Source organism: Ailuropoda melanoleuca, chromosome 4 (genome assembly GCF_002007445.2).
Source record: "Ailuropoda melanoleuca isolate Jingjing chromosome 4, ASM200744v2, whole genome shotgun sequence".
NCBI classification, from domain to species: domain Eukaryota; kingdom Metazoa; phylum Chordata; class Mammalia; order Carnivora; family Ursidae; genus Ailuropoda; species Ailuropoda melanoleuca.
Window position 1 is genome coordinate 5,360,247 of NC_048221.1, and position 21,835 is coordinate 5,382,081.

At 56.0% G+C, this 21,835-nt stretch overlaps 3 protein-coding genes across 6 annotated transcripts; 2 read left to right on the forward strand and 1 right to left on the reverse strand.

Annotated features, from left to right (window-relative positions):
- The first annotated feature begins 398 nt into the window (after nt 1-398).
- KANK3 (KN motif and ankyrin repeat domains 3) lies at nt 399-13,009 on the forward strand. 4 transcript variants are annotated; one of them, XM_034657652.1, is made up of 13 exons: nt 469-491; nt 2,897-3,008; nt 3,104-3,235; nt 3,528-3,589; nt 4,425-5,549; nt 5,628-5,727; nt 5,930-6,148; nt 6,256-6,340; nt 6,852-7,068; nt 10,801-10,943; nt 11,057-11,257; nt 11,341-11,439; nt 12,221-13,009. In XM_034657652.1, the coding sequence occupies exons 4-13, from the start codon at nt 3,556-3,558 to the stop codon at nt 12,296-12,298; spliced, it is 2,301 nt and encodes a 766-aa protein (XP_034513543.1). In that variant the 5' UTR covers nt 469-491; nt 2,897-3,008; nt 3,104-3,235; nt 3,528-3,555; the 3' UTR covers nt 12,299-13,009. The 4 variants fall into 4 exon arrangements, 3 of the variants coding, with proteins under 3 accessions (XP_034513545.1, XP_034513542.1, XP_034513543.1); XM_034657654.1 differs by lacking the exon at nt 2,897-3,008 and having other exon boundaries at nt 399-491; nt 4,392-5,549; XM_034657651.1 differs by lacking the exon at nt 2,897-3,008 and having other exon boundaries at nt 399-491.
- On the reverse strand, nt 12,646-13,834 carry RPS28 (ribosomal protein S28). Its single transcript, XM_019809118.2, has 4 exons — nt 13,676-13,834; nt 13,534-13,581; nt 12,920-13,053; nt 12,646-12,729 (listed from the first exon to the last, which is right to left on the reverse strand). The coding sequence occupies exons 1-3, from the start codon at nt 13,814-13,816 to the stop codon at nt 12,931-12,933; spliced, it is 312 nt and encodes a 103-aa protein (XP_019664677.2). The 5' UTR covers nt 13,817-13,834; the 3' UTR covers nt 12,646-12,729; nt 12,920-12,930.
- On the forward strand, nt 13,806-20,722 carry NDUFA7 (NADH:ubiquinone oxidoreductase subunit A7). Its single transcript, XM_002928353.4, has 4 exons — nt 13,806-13,931; nt 14,367-14,416; nt 17,132-17,281; nt 20,529-20,722. Exons 1-4 carry the CDS (start codon nt 13,815-13,817, stop codon nt 20,617-20,619), a joined length of 408 nt encoding a protein of 135 aa, XP_002928399.3. The 5' UTR covers nt 13,806-13,814; the 3' UTR covers nt 20,620-20,722.
- The last annotated feature ends 1,113 nt before the right edge of the window (nt 20,723-21,835 follow it).

Below are 21,835 nucleotides of genomic sequence, written 5' to 3' on the forward strand. Positions count from 1 at the left end.
GGAAGCTGGAAAAGCTTGTGCAAAGATCCTGCGGTAGGAAAGAGCCAAAGTCTTGGTACCTCACCCAGACACTGGGACATGAGCATCAGTCCTAGCTTCCACCCAGAGGATCTTCCAAACACACAAATCCCATTGGGTTAGTCTCTTGCTGTCTTCCCGTGGCTCCCTCGCCCCAGTGGATCAAATCCAAGCTTCTTAGTCCTGCGCTGGGCGGGACTTGGCCGTCTCCCAACGCCCCTGCCCTCGCACCCTACTTACTCCTCCCCGCGGGCAGGCGCAGGGGGTCAGTCACTTCAGGCCCCGCCCCCAGCCCCGCCCCACACTCGGGCCGGACTAGCACCGCCCACCCCCGTCACCATTGGGCAGCTCGGAGAGCATCGGGTGCTAGTTGGCTGGCGTGGCCATCAGTTAGGGTCGAGGCCTTGATAACCCGTCCCCGAGCATCGAGGGGGCGGGCTCGGGTGCGGGCGCGGCGGGGGCTGCGGCTTCAGGTAAAGCGCCAGTTTTCGGGGCCACCGACGGGGGTTCTGGGGGGTATTAGGGGACGTACCGGGAAGGGGTACTGCGCCTCCTGCCCTTCTGAGGGCTCAGCGCCCTGCGATGGGGCGGGCTTCGTGTCCTCTGGCTGGGACCCCTCCCACACTGGGAGCCCCAGGTGGGCACTGAGCAGAGTTGGGGGTTCTGGATTCGTGAGATCGCCTTCCGCCCGCCTTTAGGAGCCAGGTGGGGGGCTTGTTCGCCCCCTAGCGCCCCAACCGACTCCGGGACTTTCCCAGCGTCGCTCCTGGAGAGCTTGGGGACCTGGTTCCAGCCCCTCACTCTGGACCTGGGTGTGGGGGGTGATACGGAAACTGTGTTGGGGGGAGGGACGGACGGCCCCCGGGCCGGCAGACAATGGGTAGCGGATGGAACCGCCCGGCGGCGTTTCCTGCAGGAAGCTGCTCTGTCTCTACGAGGCCGTCCTGGGGTGTGTGTGTGTGTGTGTGTGTGTTGGGGGTAGGGGGTACCTGAGTACCTCCCCCTCCCACCATCATCAGCCTCCACCCCCACGTTAGGGGTCTGAGAATCCCGCCCCAACTTTAGTGGGTGCTACCATTCAGGGCCTCGAGCCGGGAAAAACCCCCATTCCCAGGACCGGGATCCACACTACCCGCCGAGTCCCCCACCCTTCAGGTTTCCTGATCACAACTCCGAGTCCCGAAATAGTCCCTGGGGCGGGAGTGGGGGCGTATGGCGTGGGCTCTGACGGCCTAATGAGGGGGTCTCAGGCAGAGGATGCGATCTAGCTGACATCTCCGCAGGGAGCGGAGAAGAGGGGAAGGCAGCCGCGCCCCCGCTCTGCTGAGGCTGCGGCCTCTGGAGCCGCCGCGGGGTGGGCCTGCCTCTTCCCCTATTAGGGAAACACGCAGGGATAGGCAGGGATGCAGGCAGGGAGGGATGAACCCCCTCGGGCTCTCTGCCTGCCCTGGAGGGGAGGGCTGCTTCTAGAAGGCCATCAGGTGCGTGGTCAATGCACTGCCTGAGTTAAAAATCCTGCCTCTGTCTATGTGTGACCTCGGACAGGTCCCTTAATCTCTCTGTGTCTCAGTTTCTCCCTCTGTGCAGTAGGGTAAAGGGTAATGATAAGAAAACCTCCCTCAGAGGGTTTTAGCTAGGANCAGGGAGGGATGAACCCCCTCGGGCTCTCTGCCTGCCCTGGAGGGGAGGGCTGCTTCTAGAAGGCCATCAGGCGCGTGGTCAATGCACTGCCTGAGTTAAAAATCCTGCCTCTGCCTATGTGTGACCTCGGACAGGTCCCTTAATCTCTCTGTGTCTCAGTTTCTCCATCTGTGCAGTAGGGTAAAGGGTAATGATAAGAAAACCTCCCTCAGAGGGTTTAGCTAGGATTTTTTTTTTTAACTCAATAGCCATAAATTGCTTATAGTAGAGTGTAACCCATAGTAAATGGGAAAATGTTGTTGTTGTTGTTATTTATCATTCTTGGGACATCATTTCTCAGCCCAGCTTCTGGGTCCAGCTGCTCTAGCTGATTTCGGTCTTATGGATGGCCCACAGCTGTTTCTTTTAAGTTCCCAGGGCCTCAAATTTGGGTGTGACCAGGTCACCAGAGGAGGGGGATGACCCCACTGAGTCACGCTGCCAGCTGTGGGAGGCAGGCCCAGACCCCTAAGTCGGCCCAGGTTTTTTTCCCACAGCACAACTCTTCCCTGGCAGTTTCCTGAAAACAAGTTGTGCGAGCACTGGCCGTCCTCCCTGATGACCGGCTGCCCTGCTGGCCTGCCCCTCTCAGCCGGTGTGAGGGGACAGGAAACAGCTGCTTCAGGACTGCAAGGGGCCCTGCCTGCTTTGGGGTGGGGTGAGGGAGGTTTTAGGGACACAGACTGGACATAGGTGGGGAGTGGCAAGTCCCCTCAGCAGTGGAGCAGGGTGTATTCAATGGCTGGTGGGTGTCAGGCACAGAGGTGGTCATCAGGAGTGCGGGAGGCTGGAGGGGTTGATGACAAAGTTTGCCAGGTGGTTGGCAGGCACATTGAGCACTGTGTCAGGGAGAGGACGGATGGGTCCGGCAGGCACCTGATGGTGGAGGCTGGGTGGGCAAGGGGTCCCAGGAATATGGACAGAGCCTACTCTGAGGGCATTTCCCACAGGCAGCTGACCTAGTTGCTCTGTGCCTTAGTTTCCCCATCTGGAAAATGTGAACGATAATATCCACCTTGCACAATTGTATGGGGGTTGCATTTAATCAGGCAAGGCATACAGTAGGCACTCAAGACAAGCTGCTTTCCCCTCCTCGAAGGTTTTTCATGTGGGCTCTTCAAAGCCCCATCTTTCCTACTCTGTGCCTTCTGATTGTCCTTGTTCATTATCACATGAGATGTGGCCCAATCTCCCTCAGTTTCTTAGAGCCTCCATCGTGTTTCCTGAAGATGGGTATCCATTGATTTGCATCCTTGTGAATCTGAGCCACAACTCTCCATCATTCCCACAAGGCTCTCACAAGTGACTTGGTAAAAACTCAGACGCACAATTATATCTTGTTTGGGTTTCTCTAAGGAAAAAAGAATTCAAATGATCCTGTGTTTGTTCCTTTTTTAATATGCAGAATCTGACCAGATGAATTTCTCATGAGCACATGAAGGGCTTCCAACTCTCGCCGCCACCTTCTGAAGGTTCACACCTCATCCCTTTGAGCATCAATTTCTAATTTTGCCCTGGGACCGACACAACTCGGCAGGTCTGGAATGACCCTTCCCCACCCCCACACCCAGTTACTTATGTTGTCTGATCACTCTCCTCTCCTCTCCTCTTGATGCCCTTCCTGCCTTCTCCTCCCCAGCTGGCTGAGGCCTGGACCTGGGGATGCCCACATTCATTCGTTCCAAAGTTTCAAAGCCTCTTGAGGGAGCAGGGAGGACAGGACATATGTGTGTGGGAGGGAGGGTGGGGGTCTGTTTACTTAGAGTCCAGGCTGTCTCCAGAGGGATGGGGCCGGCCCCATCCTCATCCCTTCTGGGGACATTTTCCAGGGTGTGTCTGGCAGCTACTTCAGAAAACATGGCCAAGTTTGCCCTGAATCAGAACCTGCCCGGTGAGTGTGCAAAGTGGGATATGTGTGTGTGCATGGATTGATACTTGGTGCCCATGTGTGGACACAGCCCTGTGGTTCCCTCCTTTGCATGTGGCCAGAGAGCCCTTTCTAAAGGTCCATTGGGTAATGTCACAGCCCTCCTTCAACCCTGCCTATGGTGCCCTAGCACATGTGTTATATAATCCCGACTCTTCATTGTGGCCCAGGAGGGCCCCCACCACCTGACTCCGACCCACCTCTCCCACTCCTCTCCCTTCTTTCACTCTGTTCTGGGCAACCGCACCTCCATTTCACTGTTAACTCCAGCCCACCAGGCTCACTATATAACCTAGGGCCTTTGCTCTGACTGTTTTCCTTCAGGAACCTTCTGTCCCCAACTGCTTCCTCCTCATCATTTCAGTGCTCAACTTTTAAGTCCCTTCCACAGGAAACCTGCCCTGACAACTAGAGCCACAGTCACGCACCTCCTCCCGTTACTCTGTATTTCATCTTGTTATTTTTAGCCCTAAGCATCATTTGGAATGATCATGTTTATTTATCTCCTATAAGAGGACAGGGGTTTGTCTGTCTTGTTCACTGATGTGACCCCAGCGCCTAGAAAAGTGCATGGCACATAGCAGGTGCTCAATAAGGGTGGGATTGCTTGACTCTTTGGTGTAGATAGGCATTTGGTCCTCGGGCATGCGTGTGTGCAATGGGGTGTGCAGGGTTTGGTGCTGGTGGAGCCCTGCAGGATTGTCGTGGGGCGGTGGGGGACGCGCTCTATCTGTCCGGTTTCTTCTGGGTCGTCGCCCTCCCCCAGCCTGACCCCTCCAACACCCCGTCATGCCTGCAGACCTGGGCGGCCCTCGCCTGTGCCCCGGCCCTACCGCGGGCGCCCGCAGCCCGACCTCGCCCTATTCAGTGGAGACGCCGTATGGCTTCCACCTGGACCTGGACTTCCTCAAGTACGTGGAGGAGCTGGAGCGCGGCCCCGCCNAACTGTCGCCACGCGTGCCCGTGCGTAACCCGCGCGTCGAGCACACGCTCCTGGAAACTAGTAGGCGGCTGGAGCTGGCGCAGGCACACGAGCGCGCGCCCAGCCCCGCCCGCGCCGTGCCGCGCAGCCCGCGGGGATCTGGCCGCAGCAGCCCCGCCTCCAACCCCGCCCCTGCTTCTCCCGGTCCCGCGCAATTGCAGCTGGTGCGCGAGCAGATGGCCGCGGCTCTGCGGCGCCTGCGCGAGCTCGAGGAACAGGCGCGCGCGTTGCCCGAGCTGCAGGAGCAGGTGCGCGCGCTGCGCGCCGAGAAGGCGCGGCTGCTGGCTGGACGCGGGCAGCGGGAGCCCGACGGGGAGGCCGAGGCGCGCCCCGACAAGCTAGCTCAGCTGAGGCGGCTTACCGAGCGCCTCGCCACCTCCGAGCGCGGCGTTCGCTCCAGGGCCGGTCCCGGGGTCGATGGTCCCGACGGGCCGGTTTCTAGGCGCACTGAGGGCGCGCTCGAGGTCCCCGACGCAGCCGGGACCCCAGACGGGGCACCGCAGATGCGGGAGGCTGACGCCCAGGCGGTGCCCGAGACCCAAGACGCTGGAGCCCAGGCAGTGCCGGAGACCCGGGAGGCAGGCGTGGAAGCGGCCCCCGAGACCCTCGAGTCGGACGCGTGGGTGACCGAGGCGCTGTTGGGGTTGCCCGAGGCCGCCGAGCGCGAGCTGGAGCTGCTCCGCGCCAGCCTGGAGCACCAGCGCGGGGTGAGCGAGCTCCTGCGCCGCCGGCTGCGCGAGCTGGAGGAGGCCCGCGAGGCTGCTGAGGAGGCGGCGGCGGCAGCTGCGGCGGCCCAGCCCCAGCCGCGCGAGGCTGCCACCCAGACCCCGTGGGGTTGTGCCGCGAAGGCCACACAGACCGAGACCCCCGCGGAGGCCCCTAGCCTGAGTCAGGAGAACCCGTCGGGAACCACGGATGGCGACAGAGCCGTGGCCCCCGCGGGTGAGTTCCAACCCCTGCCTAAGCCCTGGCTTGATGGCTCCTGGACTCGAACTCAGGACCCTCATCTGACCCCGCCAGGCATCCTCAAATCCATCATGAAGAGGAGAGATGGTGCACCTGGCGCCCAGCCCAGCCCCGGACCCAAGAGCCTGCAGTTTGTTGGGGTCCTCAACGGAGAGTGAGCACTTTATCCCGCCCCATGGCAGCATCAGCAGGGACACAGACTGGGGTTTGAATCCTGGCTCTGCCCCTGACTCACAGTGTGGTCTTGGAAAGCCTGTTTCTTCTTCTGTAAAGTGGGGACAGCCACTCCCACCTCGCAGGACGCAAGAATGAGCCCACAGGGAAGGCTCAGCCGCCTCCTCCCACCCTGCCCCCAGGTACGAGAGCTCATCCAGCGAGGACGACAGTGACAGCGACAGCGAGGACGGTGATGCCGAGCCTCCGAGGAGCAGCTCGTCCGGGGATGACAGCGGCAGGGATGTCGGGGACGACAATGTCAGGGATGCCCTGGACGCCGAGCCTGAGCCCGAGCCCGAGCCCGAGCCCAAGCCCGAGCCGGAGCCGGAGGCAGAACTTCAGCCTGGTGCGCAGGGGAGGTGAGCGGCGTTAGGGACAAGGAGTGGGGACGGCTGCTTTCTTTCCTGTCCTCCGCGCAGCGCCCCCTCCAAGACCCCTCCTGAGCCTCTCCCGGCCACCTCGATAGGTCCGAGCTGAGCCCGCGTTTGAGGGAGGCGTGCGCAGCGCTGCAGCGGCAGCTGAGCCGGTCCCGCGCAATCGCCCGCGATGGCGTGAGTGCCAGCGAGAGCCCTTCACACATGCAGTCGTGGGCCCCATCAAGGACCTCCCCTGACGCCCTCTTGGGGAAGCTCATCGGATTTCGTAGAGTTGGGGTGGGAGGGCGATCCCAAGTGCCACCCCTTGGCGCCAAGGCCTCCACTGATCCCAGGCTCTCCAAAGGGATCTCCGCCCAGGGATAGCGCTGAAGTTGTCCCTGTTTCCCCCAAAAGGGTGCGACGCAAGCCCCAGGCCCACCCCCATATTCCCCAAAGGCAAGCGCTCACCGCCTTCCTCCACTCTAGGTTCTCCCACAGGCTCTTTCCCAGAGGGGAGGATTCCTGTTGGCTTGAGCCTGGAACCCGCCCTGGCTGTACTCCCTCCTCCAAAAGGGTGTGGCCCCACGGACCCCCCCTCACGGAAGCAGCGACCATCCCCCACGCCTCGATTCCTAGCCCCGCCCCCACGCCCTCCCTGCCACCACAATCTAGACCACCTCTGACGTCTTTCCTCCGGTCCCGGCAGGGCGCAGCGCGCCTAGTGGCCCAGGAGTGGTTTCGAGTGTCGAGCCAGCGGCGCTCTCAGGCGGAGCCCGTGGCTGGGGTCCTGGGCGCGGTGGCGCGCCTGGGACCCGAGCTCCTGGCGCACGTGGTGAACCTGGCGGATGGCAACGGGAACACAGCCCTGCACTACAGCGTGTCCCACGGGAACCTGGCCATCTCGAGCTTGCTACTGGATACCGGTCAGCACCTTCCTCCAGGGTTAGAGGATCCCGGTGTCCTGGGTAGATTGCCAAGGGCCTTTAGACCTCTCCACTCCGAGCTCTACCCTGACACCTGCCTCTCACTTTGCAGGGTGCGGGAAAACTCGGCTTTAAAGTTAGGTAGACCTACATTTAGAGGAATTACTGTCACCAGCCTTAGCTTCCTCATCTGGGAAATGGGGATGCAACACCACCGTCCCTGGGCAGCTGTAATAACAGGTGTAGAATAGTGCCAGGCACGCGGGAGGAGGCCAGTCGGTGGTCACCATGCATTCTGTCCCTGAATCTCCAGTCCTGGCGCTCACCTCATTCCTGGGCCCCAACACCCAGACACTTGCCTCTCCCACTGGTCAGGGCTGTGACCACCTTCCCAGGCCAGGCCACTGTGCCCTGTTCTCCAGCCCCACATCCTGCCTTGACTACATTTTACACATTTCAATCCCCTGCCACTTTCTTGCTCATTCCCTGCCCCAACTTTCCCCCTCTGGAGCTGAGATACACACACCCAGGTGTTCCTGAGCCCACACACATGTATTGAAAGCCTACTAGGTACCAGTATGGTGCTACTCTCCCCATGGGACTCACAGCAGAGGGGACAGTGGGCAGTAGACAAACTGTCCACCAAGAGTCCTCCTGGGTGTCATCCTTCGGGTCCAATATCTGCTGGGGTCTGCCCTTGGAGGCTTCTAACTACAGGCCAAGACAGGTCCCACTGTCCCCTCCCTGACCCCACTGCCCCCAAACACACAGGTCTGTCCCATCCTTGAAGATCTTGGTGACCTGGGGAAGGGTACGGTCGCTCTGAGCTGGACGGGGAGCTCGAGCTTGGGAGGAGGGGACAAGGCATGATTCAAGGCATCTTCAGCCTTAAAGGGGGCTGGGAACTGGGGTTTCAGCCACTGGCAAGGCAGGCATGGCTGTCAGTCACAAGAAGCCCAAGGCTTCATGGACCTCTTTTCCTTGCATCCAACCCCCCCGCCCACCCCAACCCCCCAGACCTTACCCTGGGGCTTTCTAGTTCTCATATCGATCATTCCCTCTGCCCCTGTCTGCTTGCTGCCATGTCCCTCCCCTCCCCCAGGACCCCGAGTCCTCAATGTACTCCCCATGTAGGGGCTGTTTTCTTTCATCTCCCTGGCACTCGGGGGCTGGACGTGGCTGTGTATCCTTGCCCCTCACCTCCACTTCTAGACCTTTTCCCCTTCCTCCCTCAGCCCTACCTTGGAGCCTCTTATTGATCAGAGCGCTATTCCCTCCACCCCTCTTCTGGCTTCTCCCTCCAACCCCCCCACCTTCTTTTCAGGTGAGTCCTCACCAGTTTCAGTATCCTCATGGAGCATCTCTCAGCTCCAGGCTTCTCAGTTCCTTGACCCCTGCTCCTCCTTTCACCTTGACCTCTGACCTAAATCAGCTTACACTTGTAAGGTCATCCCAAAATCTTGATGTCACTGATAACCACGCCCCCTTCACAGTCTCTTCTCCTCCCTGACCTCCCAGCATTTCAGCTCTCCAGTTGCCTGGCCCTAACAACCCTTGGCCCTCACAGGACCGTAGTCTGTTGCCCCCTCCCCCCCCCCAGTCCCCTGCTTCCTTGTTCACCCTCTGTCATTAACTACTCCTTTATGTCCCTTTTCAAACTCCTCCCCACGGCCCTCCTTCTGCCTCCTTGCGTGGCCGACCCCAGCACACAGCAGACCCTCAAGTGTTGGTTGAACGAGTGAGCAAACTCTCATGAATGTATGGCTGGGAGTCTGCGTTGTGTGAGAGAGGGAGTGGAGATAGACAATTATCAAGTAAAAACATGAAATACGAATAGGGACAAGGACCACAACAAAACCTAACTAGGGGAGGAAATCAAGTGGAGTTATCCTTTGGCTTAGGAAGGCCTCAGGTGGGAGGGGAAAGGAGAGGGTAGGGGAAGACGGGTGGGTGCCCTGGCTAGCCTGCAGAGACCCCACTCTGGTTATTTCTATGTGTCCCTCCCCACCCAGCACACTCCGTGAGTGTCACAGCAGCAGTGAACACCTGGAGGACATGCCACACAACTACGGGAATCCCCTCCTCCTCTAGATACTACTTAACCCTTTTTCTCCCCAGCCCATTGTCTGAGTCCCTCTCTGTTGGCATCCACTGCATGACCCTGATCCAAGCCCCAAAGCCCTCACCGTGCATGCCTCCCCAAGCTGTTGTCGCTTCATGGAACTTTCCAGACGGTGGGGGACAACAGCATCAGTCACTCTGGTAACTGTGCCCAGAGTAGGTGCTGTGAGGGAGAGGGCCACGATGGTAACGGCGACGATCCCAGAGGAAACACAGCCTCTGCTTGTGTCCAGTAACCACACTGCTCCTTTCCTTGAGCTGCTGTGACAAAACAGCACCACATGGGTGGTTTAAAAAGCTGGACGTTCATTTTCTTGTAGTTCAGGAGGCCTAAAGCCCAAAATCCAGGTTAGCAGGCCTGATTCCTTCCTAGGAGCTCAGAGCAAGCGGTGTGCCCCATGCCCTTCTCCCAGCTTCTGCTGGCTGCTTGCAATCTTTAGCAACCCGAGGCTGATGGCAGCTTCTCCTCTCTGCCTTTGTCTTCACATGGTCTTCTGTGTGTCTCTTTTTTTTTTTTTTATAAAGATTTTATTTATTTATTCGACAGAGATAGAGACAGCCAGTGAGAGAGGGAACACAAGCAGGGGGAGTGGGAGAGGAAGAAACAGGCTCATATCAGAGGAGCCTGACGTGGGGCTCGATCCCATAACGCCGGGATCACGCCCCGAGCCGAAGGCAGACGCTCAACCGCTGTGCCACCCAGGCGCCCCTGTGTGTCTCTTCTAAGGACACCAGCCATACTGGATTAGGGCCTACCAGAATGACCTCACTTTAACTTGATCATACTTGCCAAGACCCTATTTCCAATTAAGGTCACATTCATAGGTACAGGGTAGGTAGGACTTCATATCTTTTGGCGGGCGGGGGACAACTCAATGTGTAACACAAGCTTGGAGGAGAAAGGATTCCAGAAGAGACAAAACTTAGGTAACAGCCTCAGAAGCCATGATGGGCAATGGCCTGTATTCTAGGAGCAATGAAGAGATGTGGGAGGGTTTTAAATAGGTGACTGGGCCAAATTTCTCTTGATCTGCTGCATGGAAACGAGTGGATTTGGACACCAGGGTGGGCCAGTTGACATAGCTTTGTTAGTTTTTTAGAGAGGGGAGCAGGGGCAGAGGCAGAGGGGAATCTTAAGCAAGTTCCACTCCCAGCACATGAGCCTAAGATGGGGCTCCATTCATGACCCTGAAATCATGACCTGAGCCAAAATCAGAGTTGGATGCTAAACTGAGCCAACCAGGCACCCCAAGTTGACATAGTTCTCGGGGGGGGGGCAGCGGGCAACAATGGTGCCTTGGTAGGTGATAGCCACAAAAATAGGAACACTGATTTATTGTAGCAGGTGTTCTAGGTACTGGGAGATACAACAGAAAACTAAACCAAGTCTCTGAACCAGCTTGAAATAAGCAGATTTGAGCAGAACCCTGAAGGGGAGGGAGCCATGGGGCTCTTGGCAGGGAGAGCCTTAGAGGCAGAGGAACCGTAATTCATGACCCAGTTACCAGCCCCATGACACTGACGGCAAACCTGAGTCTGGGAGGGAGGAGTAAACCAGGGTGCGCTGAGGGTGTCAGCTTCTTGGTTGGCTGACCCCTTCCACTCTCCCAGGGGTCTGCGAGGTTGACCGCCAGAATCGGGCTGGCTACTCAGCCCTCATGCTGGCTGCACTCACCTCTGTGGGGCGAGAAGAGGACATGGCTGTGGTTCAGAGGCTCTTCCACATGGGCAATGTTAACGCCAAGGCCAGCCAGGTGCGTGGACATTTCTTCCCTGGCTCCTGGTCTGGTAGGCAGTTCTACTTTGGGCTTGTCTCCGACCTCCCTTCCTCCAGAGCCCTCCTCAGCCCTGTTCCCTTCCTCCCCAGACAGGACAGACGGCGCTCATGCTGGCCATCAGCCACGGCCGCCAGGACATGGTGGCGGCCCTGCTGGCATGTGGGGCAGACGTGAATGCACAGGATGCCGATGGGGCCACAGCGCTGATGTGTGCCAGCGAGTACGGGCGCCTGGACACTGTCAGGCTGCTGCTGGCCCAACCAGGCTGTGACCCAGCCCTCCTGGACAACGTGAGCCACCATGGGGCTGAGGTGGGGGTGGGAGGGTACCCATGCCCTGGTTCAGGGACCTGACTGTCCCGATTGTCCCTCAGGAGGGCACCAGTGCCCTGGCCATTGCCTTGGAGGCTGAGCAGGATGAGGTGGCTGCCCTGCTGCATGCCCACCTGAGCGCAGGCCAGCCTGACACCCTGGTAAGTGCAGCCCCCAGTCCCGGGAAACCAAGCTCCCAGCTGCACGCTGGATTGAAGGATGCTAACAAAGTGTACCCCAGGAAGGAGGCCTCCCTTCCCGCTCCCCTGGGGAAGCAGCCAGGATTGGGGAACCTGGGTTTGAACTCTTGCATGTGGCTGGGATCTGATGTTCACCCTGCAAAATACCTGTGAGACACAGCTCCACGTTATAGGTCATCAGCCCAACGTCTCCGGAGGAGAAGTGACCTAAAGTCAGACAGAGCTGTTAAACCTAGCTCAGACCTTCCTTGTCAGTGGACTCCGGCTACTGCCTCCAAGAGGCTTCCACCAGAGAATAAGGGACCTTCTAGAGTTAGGGAGGGGAAGGGGGGTGCAGGCTCCCTGCAAGCCAAGCCAGAGTTTGTCAGAAGCAGGAGGAAGGAGGGAGGGCCAAGCCAGGAGTAGAACACTCATGTTTGCCTCCAAGGGAGAAAGTACCAGGCTCTTGTCAGTACTTCTTAATTAACTTATCCCATCAGCCTGCCCACCCTGCGCTCTCCTGTAGAGACATGGGGAAGGAGAGATGAAGGTGCCTCTTCCAGGTCAGATGGGGCAGAGGCGGATTCAAAACCAGGCAGCCCGGCTCCACTGTAAGAGGTGGACTTCCTCTGTAACTGCGACCACAGGGTAGAGGGACAAGATCTTCATCAGGTCAAATATTCCCGAGTGAGGGAGCTGAAAGAAACCCTAGTATCCTGCCCATGGGTGACTGACAGGACCCCTCCCCCACCTCTCTCCCCAGTCACCCCTTGAGTCCCCCACGGCTGTGCCTGGTGAAGGAGAATGCAGTGACCATAGAGAAGACCCCCAACCTCAGTGAGCACCCTGGACCTGGATTGGAAAAGTCTGTTCCTTCCTCCACCCCACCCTCTGGGGCACAGCAGGGGCCAGGGTTTGCTATCCAGATGCTAGCCTTGGCCAAGAGAAAGGTCTGGATGGCTCAGTGCTCAGGAGGGGCTCACCTTGGACCATCGGGGTGAGGAAGGGGCTGAAAAGTGACAAGGGTCCTGAGTCCACCCACTTCCAGAATAAAACATTACTAACTCAACTTGAGTCTTGTTCTGGGGACACATACACATAGTTCCCCCTACCCCTAAGTCACCAGAGGGCAAAAGGTGGAAGGGGCTCTGGAAGATTTTATAAGCCCAGTGACAGCCAAACGAGATCCCAAGTTTACATACGACATAAACGTTTATTAACAATCGCAGATCATCCCTGTGAGCCAAGTGGTCGATCCAGATATCCAGGACTCTGTAAACAGACCCAAACATGAGATACTAAGGGGCCACACAGCAAACCCCTCCCCAATCTTGCAAATCTCACTAGACTCTTTCTGCACTTCCCACCCCAAGATCCTCTTAACCATGGATCTGGCGAAGCCTCCCTACTACCACCAAGGGTCTAACGGTCCTGCTGTTTTCCACCCCAGTCCCGCACTCACCAGCCACAAGTTCAGCGCAACCTCCGAGCTTCTCGCTCTGACTCCAATAGGGTGAGCACGTCGCCCTCGCGCACAGGGCCTTTCACGTTGCGGATGATGGAGCGGCTGGTGTCGTCCATGAACTCCACGCGCACCTACGGGGCCCATCGGGGGGACGCGAACGAGTTAGGGCCAGCTACAGCTGGACAGCAGGTTTCGATTCGGAGAACGTGTTGGGACCAGCCCAGAGATACTTAAAAAGGGGACTGAGTCTGGGAGGCAGAACTGAGCCAGGAGAGAAGCCCAAGAGAGCCAAGTCGTGGAGAACAAAGTTCTGGAGCGGCAAAAGCAGCCACCAGGAGGGACAGCTGCAGCTCTAGTCCCGTTCGGAAGGGAAGCACACTCGGCAGGGCATGGCCACAAAGAGGTCGTTAGGATGGCCTAAGCCACGAGAAAGAGGAACGTAAGAGCCCGGGGAGTGAGGTCGACGGAGCTCAGACCCTGTAGGCAGAGCTCTAGTGAGGTCTCTGGGCACTCTGGGAGCCCTGGGATATAAGGCTTCCGGTTCTCAGGGTCTAGCTGGCCAGGCAGTCAACAGGGCTCAGACCCCGGGCCGTCCCCACCCAAGCGCTCACCTGCGTGCACTGTCCCTGTGAGCCAGTCCTGCCCAGAACCTTGGTGACCTGGCGGAGAGAAGCCGGGATCAGACCTGGGCAGCCTGACCCCCCTACCCCATCTTTCTTCATCCCGGCCCCCAAATCAGGACCCCCACCTCACCCTGGCCAACTTGATGGGCTGCACACGGCTCGTGTCCATGATGGCGGCACGGCGGCGGTCGGGCGGAGAGGGGTCACGTGCTCCGAAAAGAACTTTTATACTACGCTCTAGCCCCGCCCGCTCACGCTCTCGCGAGACCATGAACGTTCTTCCCAGCAGACCTCGCGGTAGAGACGTCACTGGCGTCCTTCAGCGCAAACGGAACATGGCATCCGCCACCCGCTTCATCCAGCGGCTGCGGAACTGGGCGTCCGGGGTGCGCTGGGTGGAAAGGGCCATACGGGGGGAGGGGGGCGGCCGTGGGCTCCGTGCGCCTTGCACCCGCTCCCGCTAGTCCCCTTCCTCCTGCATCCATCCTTGGGTCTGAGGCTTTTAGTGCCGAGATCCCCCTAGGTCGGAACCCTTCTCTCAGCCCAGGATCCCCAACTGGTGACCCTTCAGCCAACACACCCACCTCCGCCCCAGCCCCGGACCCATTCTGGCCTGACATCTGCCTAGTCCGGGACCTTCTTAGCCCTGTATCTTGTGGCCCCGGCCCTAGCTCTCCTCTTCACTTCCAGGGCCCGTATCCCTGTACCATCCCTGTACCATCTCCGACCTTACCTTTTCCACCCTTGGGATGCCCCAGTTCCCTCGCCCTCGCCTCTCTTGGAGTGCCCTGCGGGTTGACCTCCTTCCTCTCCTCCCACAGCACGATTTGCAGGCGAAGTTGCAGCTGCGCTACCAGGAGATCTCCAAGCGGTGAGCAAGCCCCGCTCGCTGCCCACACTCCGGCCTTCTCCTGTTATTCTTACCTTAAGAACAAAATTCGTATTCTTTTAGACCCCCTTTGCGCTGGGCCGGAATCTTGTCTCCAGTGTCTGGCAGGCTGTGAAAGCAGAGGTTTGCTTTTAACTTTGCTGTACTCAGAGATGGCTGCTCGTGGAACAGACAGGTTGGACATGAATTCATAGTGGGGATCGTGTAGCTGTGCAGTCCTCAGTGTGGTCCTGCCAGTTAGTAGTCTCAGCCCCAAGCTACTGATAAAAAAAGTGAGGTTCAGAGAGACAGTGATTTGCTTAAAGTCACTCAGAAGCTAGAAAGTGACAACTGGGATTTGAATCCACAAGTGTCATGATTCCAAACTCATTTATGTCCAGAAATTACTTAATGTTTACAAGCCCCTGCCATGTCCTTTGGGATACCAGCACCAACAAGAAAAGTTGTTATCCTCATTCCTTTCATGAAGTTCAAATTCTAGAAAGAGAGAAACATAGTAGGGAAAAAAACACAATAGGTAAAAAGCATTTCAGAATGCTCTGAAGACAAAATGAGTAAGAGTAAGCTGGAGGGTGGCTACCTCAGGTCAGGTGGTCACTAAAGGTCTTTTTTCTTGGATTGACGTTTGAGTCACCTGAATAATAAGGAGCCAAAGGGTAATTATTGAAAGAGCATTCTGGACAGAGGGAACAGTACACGCCAAGCCTGTTGAGGCCCGACAGAGCCAGAAGTAGGAAGGAGGCCAGTGTGGCTGGACCACATTGAGGAAAGGAGGGATAGCAGTATATTGGAAGTCAGAGGAGTATGCAAAGGTAAGGCAGCCATTGAGGATTAACACGAAAGGAAGACAACTAGCATTTGAATAACCAAATTTATGTGATTGCTTACCTGCTGTAACTAATTCCAAATATCAGAAGTTTGAAGTTGCTTTCTATCCAGGGTAGTTGGTGGGCCTTTTGAGGAAACGGGTTTATAAAATTTCCAACCTCCTTAGGGTAGTGGTGCCCCCTGGTGATTCATGTGTGTCCATTGGGCACTGGTTCTTACCCTTCTGCTAGGTGGCAGAAAGCTATGGCCACACCCACAGGGGGGCCGTCTGCACTCCAGGGGTTAAGCAAATTCTAACTGCCCCACGGATATTGCCTTTTTTTTTTTTTTTAAGATTTTATTTTTAATCTCTACACCAAATGTGGGGCTTGAACTCACAACCTGGGCAAGAGTCGCATGCTCCTCTGAGCCAGCCAGGTGTCCCAGGATATTGCTTTTATCTGTTTATTTTAAAGATTTCATTTATTTACTTGTTTATTTAGAGAGATAGCACGTGCGCGTGCACACACACACGCATGTGTGAGCTGGGGGCAGGGCAGAGGGAGGAGAGAGCGTCTTAAGCGGAGGCACACTGAGTGCAGAGTCTGACATGGGGCTTGATCTCATGACCCTGAGATCATGAGCTGAGCCAAAACCAAGAGTGGGACACTTAACCGACTGAGCCACCCAGGTGCCCCAGGATATTGCTTTTAATATTAAATTTTTATGTTTTTATGTATATTTCTAATTTTTTTATACAATGGCTATCACTTGTTTTAAGGAAAACTTAAATCCTGGCAAAACAGTTACCAGACAGACAAATTGTTTTAAAACATGGTTGAATGAAAAGCCGGTGATTTTATGATTTCTCCTATTTTTTCTGCCTTTCCTCTCTGCTATGTTATCCAAGGAGGCTTCTGTTTTGTTTTGAGGTTAGCGTTTCCATTTTAGGCTTCTGGCTTCTTCGTAAATTCACCCTAGGTTTTAGCCCAACCCAGGACAGAGCTCTATTCAGTCATCCGCCCCCACCCCCTACCCCAGCTCTGGCTATAGGGTTGGCTGACCAGGCAGGAAATGCAGAGACCTCAGAGGACAAGGTGCTCTTTGAGTAATAAGCCTTGAGCCCAGCAGGGTTCTTCAGACAGTTCCTGAGATAACCGGAAACCCAGGAGTTCTGTAGCCTGGCCTTTGGGAACAAAGACCCTCAGAATAAGCTAAGTCTGGAGCTGTTGCCAAAGCAGTTATACTCTGTGACTACTGGATATGAGGTAGGCAGAGCCTCAGACCCTGGCCTCTTCATTTCCTGAGTTCCTGCAGGTGGACGTGAGGCCAAATGCAAGCTTTGGGCCATGGTGGGGTGGGAACAGGTCTGGGTGTCCAGTCTGGGCTGCCCTTTTCCCTGAGAAGCCTCAGAACAGGTCCTCCGTACATTGGGGCATATCTAGGCCCCAGCATCTCCACATCCAAAGCAGAGACTGCTCCCTGCTGCAAGGCCTTGGATCCTTCCTAGCCATGCATCCACGACAGTGTGCCAGGCGATTCCCCTGGCCTGCAGCCCAGTGACTGAGGCGGCCTAGGCCAGCCTAGCCAGAAAGAGTGACTTTCTATTAGAGGCGCCTGGGGGGCTCAGTCTGTTAAGCGTCCAACTCTGGTTTTCCGCTCAGGTCATAATCTTGGGGTTGTAAGATCAAGGCCCATGTCGGGCTCTGCGCACAGTGCGGAATCTGCTTGAGAATCTTTCCTCCTCCCTCTGTCTCCCCCTCTCCTCTCCCCTCCCCTCCCTTCAGGTGTGTGCGTGTGCACTCAGTCTCTCTCAAATAAATAAATAAAATCTTTAAAAAAAGAAAAAAGGTTTTCTGTTAGCTTCAGTGGTGATATTTTTTTCCGCAGAACTCAGCCTCCTCCCAAGCTCCCTGTGGGCCCCAGCCACAAGCTCTCCAGCAACCACTACTGCACTCGCGATGGCCGCCGGGAAGCTATGCCGCCCTCAATCATCATGTCCTCACAGAAGGTATTGGCGTCAGGCAAGCCTGCAGAGAGGTGAGGGCATTGCAGCCTGGAACCAGCCCTTTCTCTTGCTTGTGCTTTTCAAGGTCCCATTTACTGAGCATCAACTGTGTCAGGAACCGCACTGTGGGGGCTTTTCACGGGAGACCTCTGTTAATCCCCACTCAGCCCAGGGTAGGGGTTGGGGGCTCAGCCAGTGCTGCGTTTGCCACAAAGCAAATGGAGCTCCAGGCTCCCGTCAAGGGGTCTGAGAGAAGCCCAGGCGTTGTTTTTGTAATTTTTTTTTTAATTGAGGCGTAATTGACATATAACATTATGTGAGTTTCAGATTTGATATTCGTATACATTGTGAAGTGATCACCACAGTAAGTCTACTTATCCGTCACCACAGACAGAGTTAGACCTTTTTTTCTTGTGATGAGAACTTTTTTTTTTTTTTTTTTTTTTTAAGATTTTTATTTATTTATTTATTTGACAGAGACAGCCAGCGAGAGAGGGAACACAAGTAGGGGGAGTGGGAGAGGAAGAAGCAGGCTCCCAGTGGAGAAGCCTGATGTGGGGCTCGATCCCAGAATGCTGGGATCACGCCCTGAGCCGAAGGCAGACGCTTAACCGCTGTGCCACCCAGGCGCCCCTGTGATGAGAACTTTTAAGATCTACTCTCTTAGCAACTTTCAAATATGCAATAATGTGTGTTAACTACAGTCACCATGCTGTATATTATGTCCCCGAGACTTACTTGTCTTACAATTGGAAGTTTGTACCTTTTGGCCCCCTTCACTCATTTCACCCACCCCCCACCTGCCTCCTGCCTCTGGTGACCATCAGTCTGTTCTCTGTATCTATGAGTTTGGTTTTTTTGTTTTGTTTTTAGATTCCACACATAAGTGAGATCCTACAGTATTTTTTTCTCTGATTTATTTCACTTAGCATAGTACTCTCAGGGTCCATACATGTTGCAAATGGAGGATTTCTTTCTTTTTTTATGGCTGAAGAGTATTCCATTGTGTGTGTACGTATGTTTATGTATATACACACATACCACATTTTCTTTGAATTCTTCTTAAAGATTAAGAATTGTACTTTTTTTTTTAAGATTTTATTTATTTATTTGACAGAGAGAGAGAGCCAGCGAGAGAGAGAACACAAGCAGGGGCAGTGGGAGAGGAAGAAGCAGGCTCCCAGCTGAGGAGCCTGATGTGGGGCTCGATCCCAGAACGCTGGGATCATGCCCTGAGCTGAAGGCAGACGCTTAATGACTGCGCCACCCAGGCGCCCCAAGAATTGTATTTTTTTTTTTAAGTAGGCTCCATGCCCAACATGGGGCTTGAACTCATGACCCTGAGATCCAGAGTCAGATGTTCCACCAACTGAACCAGCCAAGTGCCCCAAAGAAAGAATTGTCTAAATCTCAGGCCCCTTAAAACACGGTTTGGTCCCTGGTCTCAGGTGCCTTCTCTTAAATAAATGGGAACAATAATAGAATCTGCTTTAGGGAGTTTATCTCAGTTCACTGGGCTGCTATGACAACGTCCTAGACTGCGGTGGCTTATAAACAACAGAGGCATGTTTTGCACAGTTCTGGAGGCTGGGGAGTCCAGGATCAAGGTGCTGGCAGATTCCTTGTCTGGTGAGGGCCCTCTTCTTGGTTCACAGATGGCGTTTTCTTGCTATGTCCTCACACGATGGACGGGGTAAACGGTGTCTAGGGTCTCTTATAAGGGCACTAATCCCATTCATGAGGGCTCCTTCCTTAGGACCTAATCATCTCCCAAGGGCTCTACCTCCAAATACCATCACGTTGGGTGTTGCGGTTTCAGCATAGGAGTTTGGGAGAGACAAAACATGTAGTCTACAGCAGAGTTGTTGTAAAGGTTAATCTTCATAATTAATATCTGTAAGGTTTTAGAATGGAGTCAGTGCCCTGCCTGCCTCCTAATCCCTCCACAAGTTAGGCAGTGATGGCCCCTGTTGCAGAAGAGGAAATTGAGGCACAGGCCACGTGACTTGCCTGTCACACAGCTAGTGGGCAGCAGAAGCAGGATTTCAAAAACAGTTTGCTCAGATTCCAGTGGTATCTGGGCTCTACAGCCAGTTCATCCTGTGGTCTGCAGCCAGTGTTTCGGCCTTCCTGAGCCTCAGTTTCTTTATCTGTAAAACGGGGATGGTGGGCTTGCCATGTGACAAGACCTGTAAGGTGTCGAGGCCAGGCAGGGCCTGCTGTATAGTTAGAACTCGGTGAATGGTCAGCGTCATGGTCCTTGTTACCTTCTAGTTCTCCAGAGTCCAGCGCCGGACTGTGGCACACTACCCAATTCCCCCCAGACCCCCTCACCTGCCCTGGGACGCCTGCTTCTGGGAGCCGCCTCCACAGTGAGAGCCTGCCCGCCTGCCTCCTCCCCCTTTGGACTTACCGTGTGTGCGGGCCTCTCCAGCCCTAGGCGCCAGGGCTTGGGTGTCTCAGGAGGCACCTGCCTTGGATTTGTTGCCACAGTGTCTCTCTTTGGGGCTCACTCTGGGCCAAACGGTGTATTCTTCTTCTTTTTTTTTTTTTTTAAGTGATTTATTTTAGAGAGCTCACACGTGAATGCACTCGCAAGCAGGGGGAGGGGCGGGGTGGGGGAGGGAAGAAGGCTCCCTGCTTAGTGGGGAGCCTGACGCAAAGCTCAGTCTCAGGGTCCTGAGATCATGACCTGAACTGAAACCAAGAGTCAGACGCTTAACCAGCTGAGCCACCCAAGTGCCCCAAACGATGTATTTTTCAATTGCACTTGACTCTCAGCCTCATTAGACTGAGGCCTGGTCTTAGCGCTATGCTGGGCCACGCACAGTGCCTGCCATGTGGCAAGTGCGTCACACCGAGGGAGGAGAGAGCAGTGGGCACACATCACCTGATACTTGGCCCTTTTGCCAGTATCCTGTTTGGAGGCAACAGGAATGGGGTGCTCGTCCACCCTGGGGCTACAAGTGGGAAGGGTGCTAGAGGAGGAGCCCAGCTCTTTATGGCTGGCTTTGAGCTCAGGAGCCAGGGGAGGATGACTGGGGGTTCACATGGGGGCTTGGGCAGGAAGGGTTCTGGCCAGCTCCCAGCAAGCGTTGGCTGACCCTCTGGCGGACCCTGGTGAAGGAGTTTGGGCACTCTGAAACACCCTCACTCTGGCCTGCAGAGCCACGGTCTCGGCAGCCATGGTCTTGCTGGGCACAGATATGGGCTCCCTCCAGTCCCTCTATGCTGCTCTCCGGAGACCTGGCCCTAACCAAAGCCTCTTTTCCCTTCCAGCTCAGCTGCAGCGGCCACTGAGAAGAAGGCTGTGTCGCCAGCTCCTCCCATGAAGAGGTGGGAGCTGTCCAAGGACCAGCCTTACCTGTAACTCTGCACCTGGGGGCACCTGGCCCGACCCTCAAGGCCCCCTGAGTGCTTCCCCTCCTTGTATTCTTTCCGGGGAGAACACGACCTAATTTATGACAAATACACCTAGCTCTCCAGTATTACTTTGTTCTGACTTTTGAAGCTGCGTACGACTTACGTGGATTTCCTGGTGAAGCTGGTGCTGGATCCTCACTCCGTCAGCACTCCAGGAGCCAGGGAGGGATAGTGTTCTTGCACTTCAGGGTGACACGCTGTCACTGCTCACAGAGGCTGATGCCATGGGGTCCAGGGGCAGGGTGTCCAGGGGCTCCGGTGTTGTCACCATCCCTTCCCTGTGGGCGGGGCTAACCTACAGAGCAGTAGGCTGGGTTCCAGGACCTGTGGGTGTTTGGAAAGCACTGACAGTGAAGGACCACAGGGCTCAACACAAGCTGCTCGCTTAAGTTTCTCAAGAGCTCCCATTGCAGTTGCACCCTTCTGCTGCTGCCCCCATCTGACCTTGAGCACCCTGCAGCTTGGTGGGGGTGACCGAGGACAGCAGGACAACTCCCAGGGAAGGCTCACCTAGGACAGGTGAGGGAAGGCCTCCCTGAGCCAGAAGCCTTTCTGCGTGGTTCTGGGGAGTAAGACGGAGTCAGCCTAGGAATGGAAAGGACCGGTCCTTGTGGAGGAATGAGCAGCTGAGTGAAAGCCAGAAAAGAAGCAGCCCAAGTCTGGCCGCAGGAGCAATGGGGGGCCATGTAGGGACCTCAAGTGGGGGCGTGTCATGGCTGCCCAATGGAAGAACCACACAGTCCTTCGGTAGGCAAAGAGGAGATGTGTGAAGAAGAGGGTATTGAGACTGCCCTGCTCTCCGGAAGTGTAGAACAAGGCAGGAAAGGTCACGGTCCCAGGTGGTAAGTATGAGGGAGCCCCAGAGTGGGTGATGTAAATGCTAAAAGCTCATCTTGAAGAAAACCCCGGGCTGCAGCCCCCAGGGCAGGCTTTCTGGAGGAGGTGGGACTCTAATTGGAGCAAAGGTTGAGTCAGATTCAGAAAGGAGATCTGGAGGGAGAGGAAGTCTGGGCAGGGTGTCCTGAAGTCACAAGAAAGGCAGCCCTGAGGGCTTCCGCAGACTACAGGCAAGGTATGCCATTGAAGGTTTCTGAATAGCTTGATGACACAGATTTGAAATTTCGCAAGGGAGCGGGGTGGGGGGGGGGAGAAGGAACGTCTGG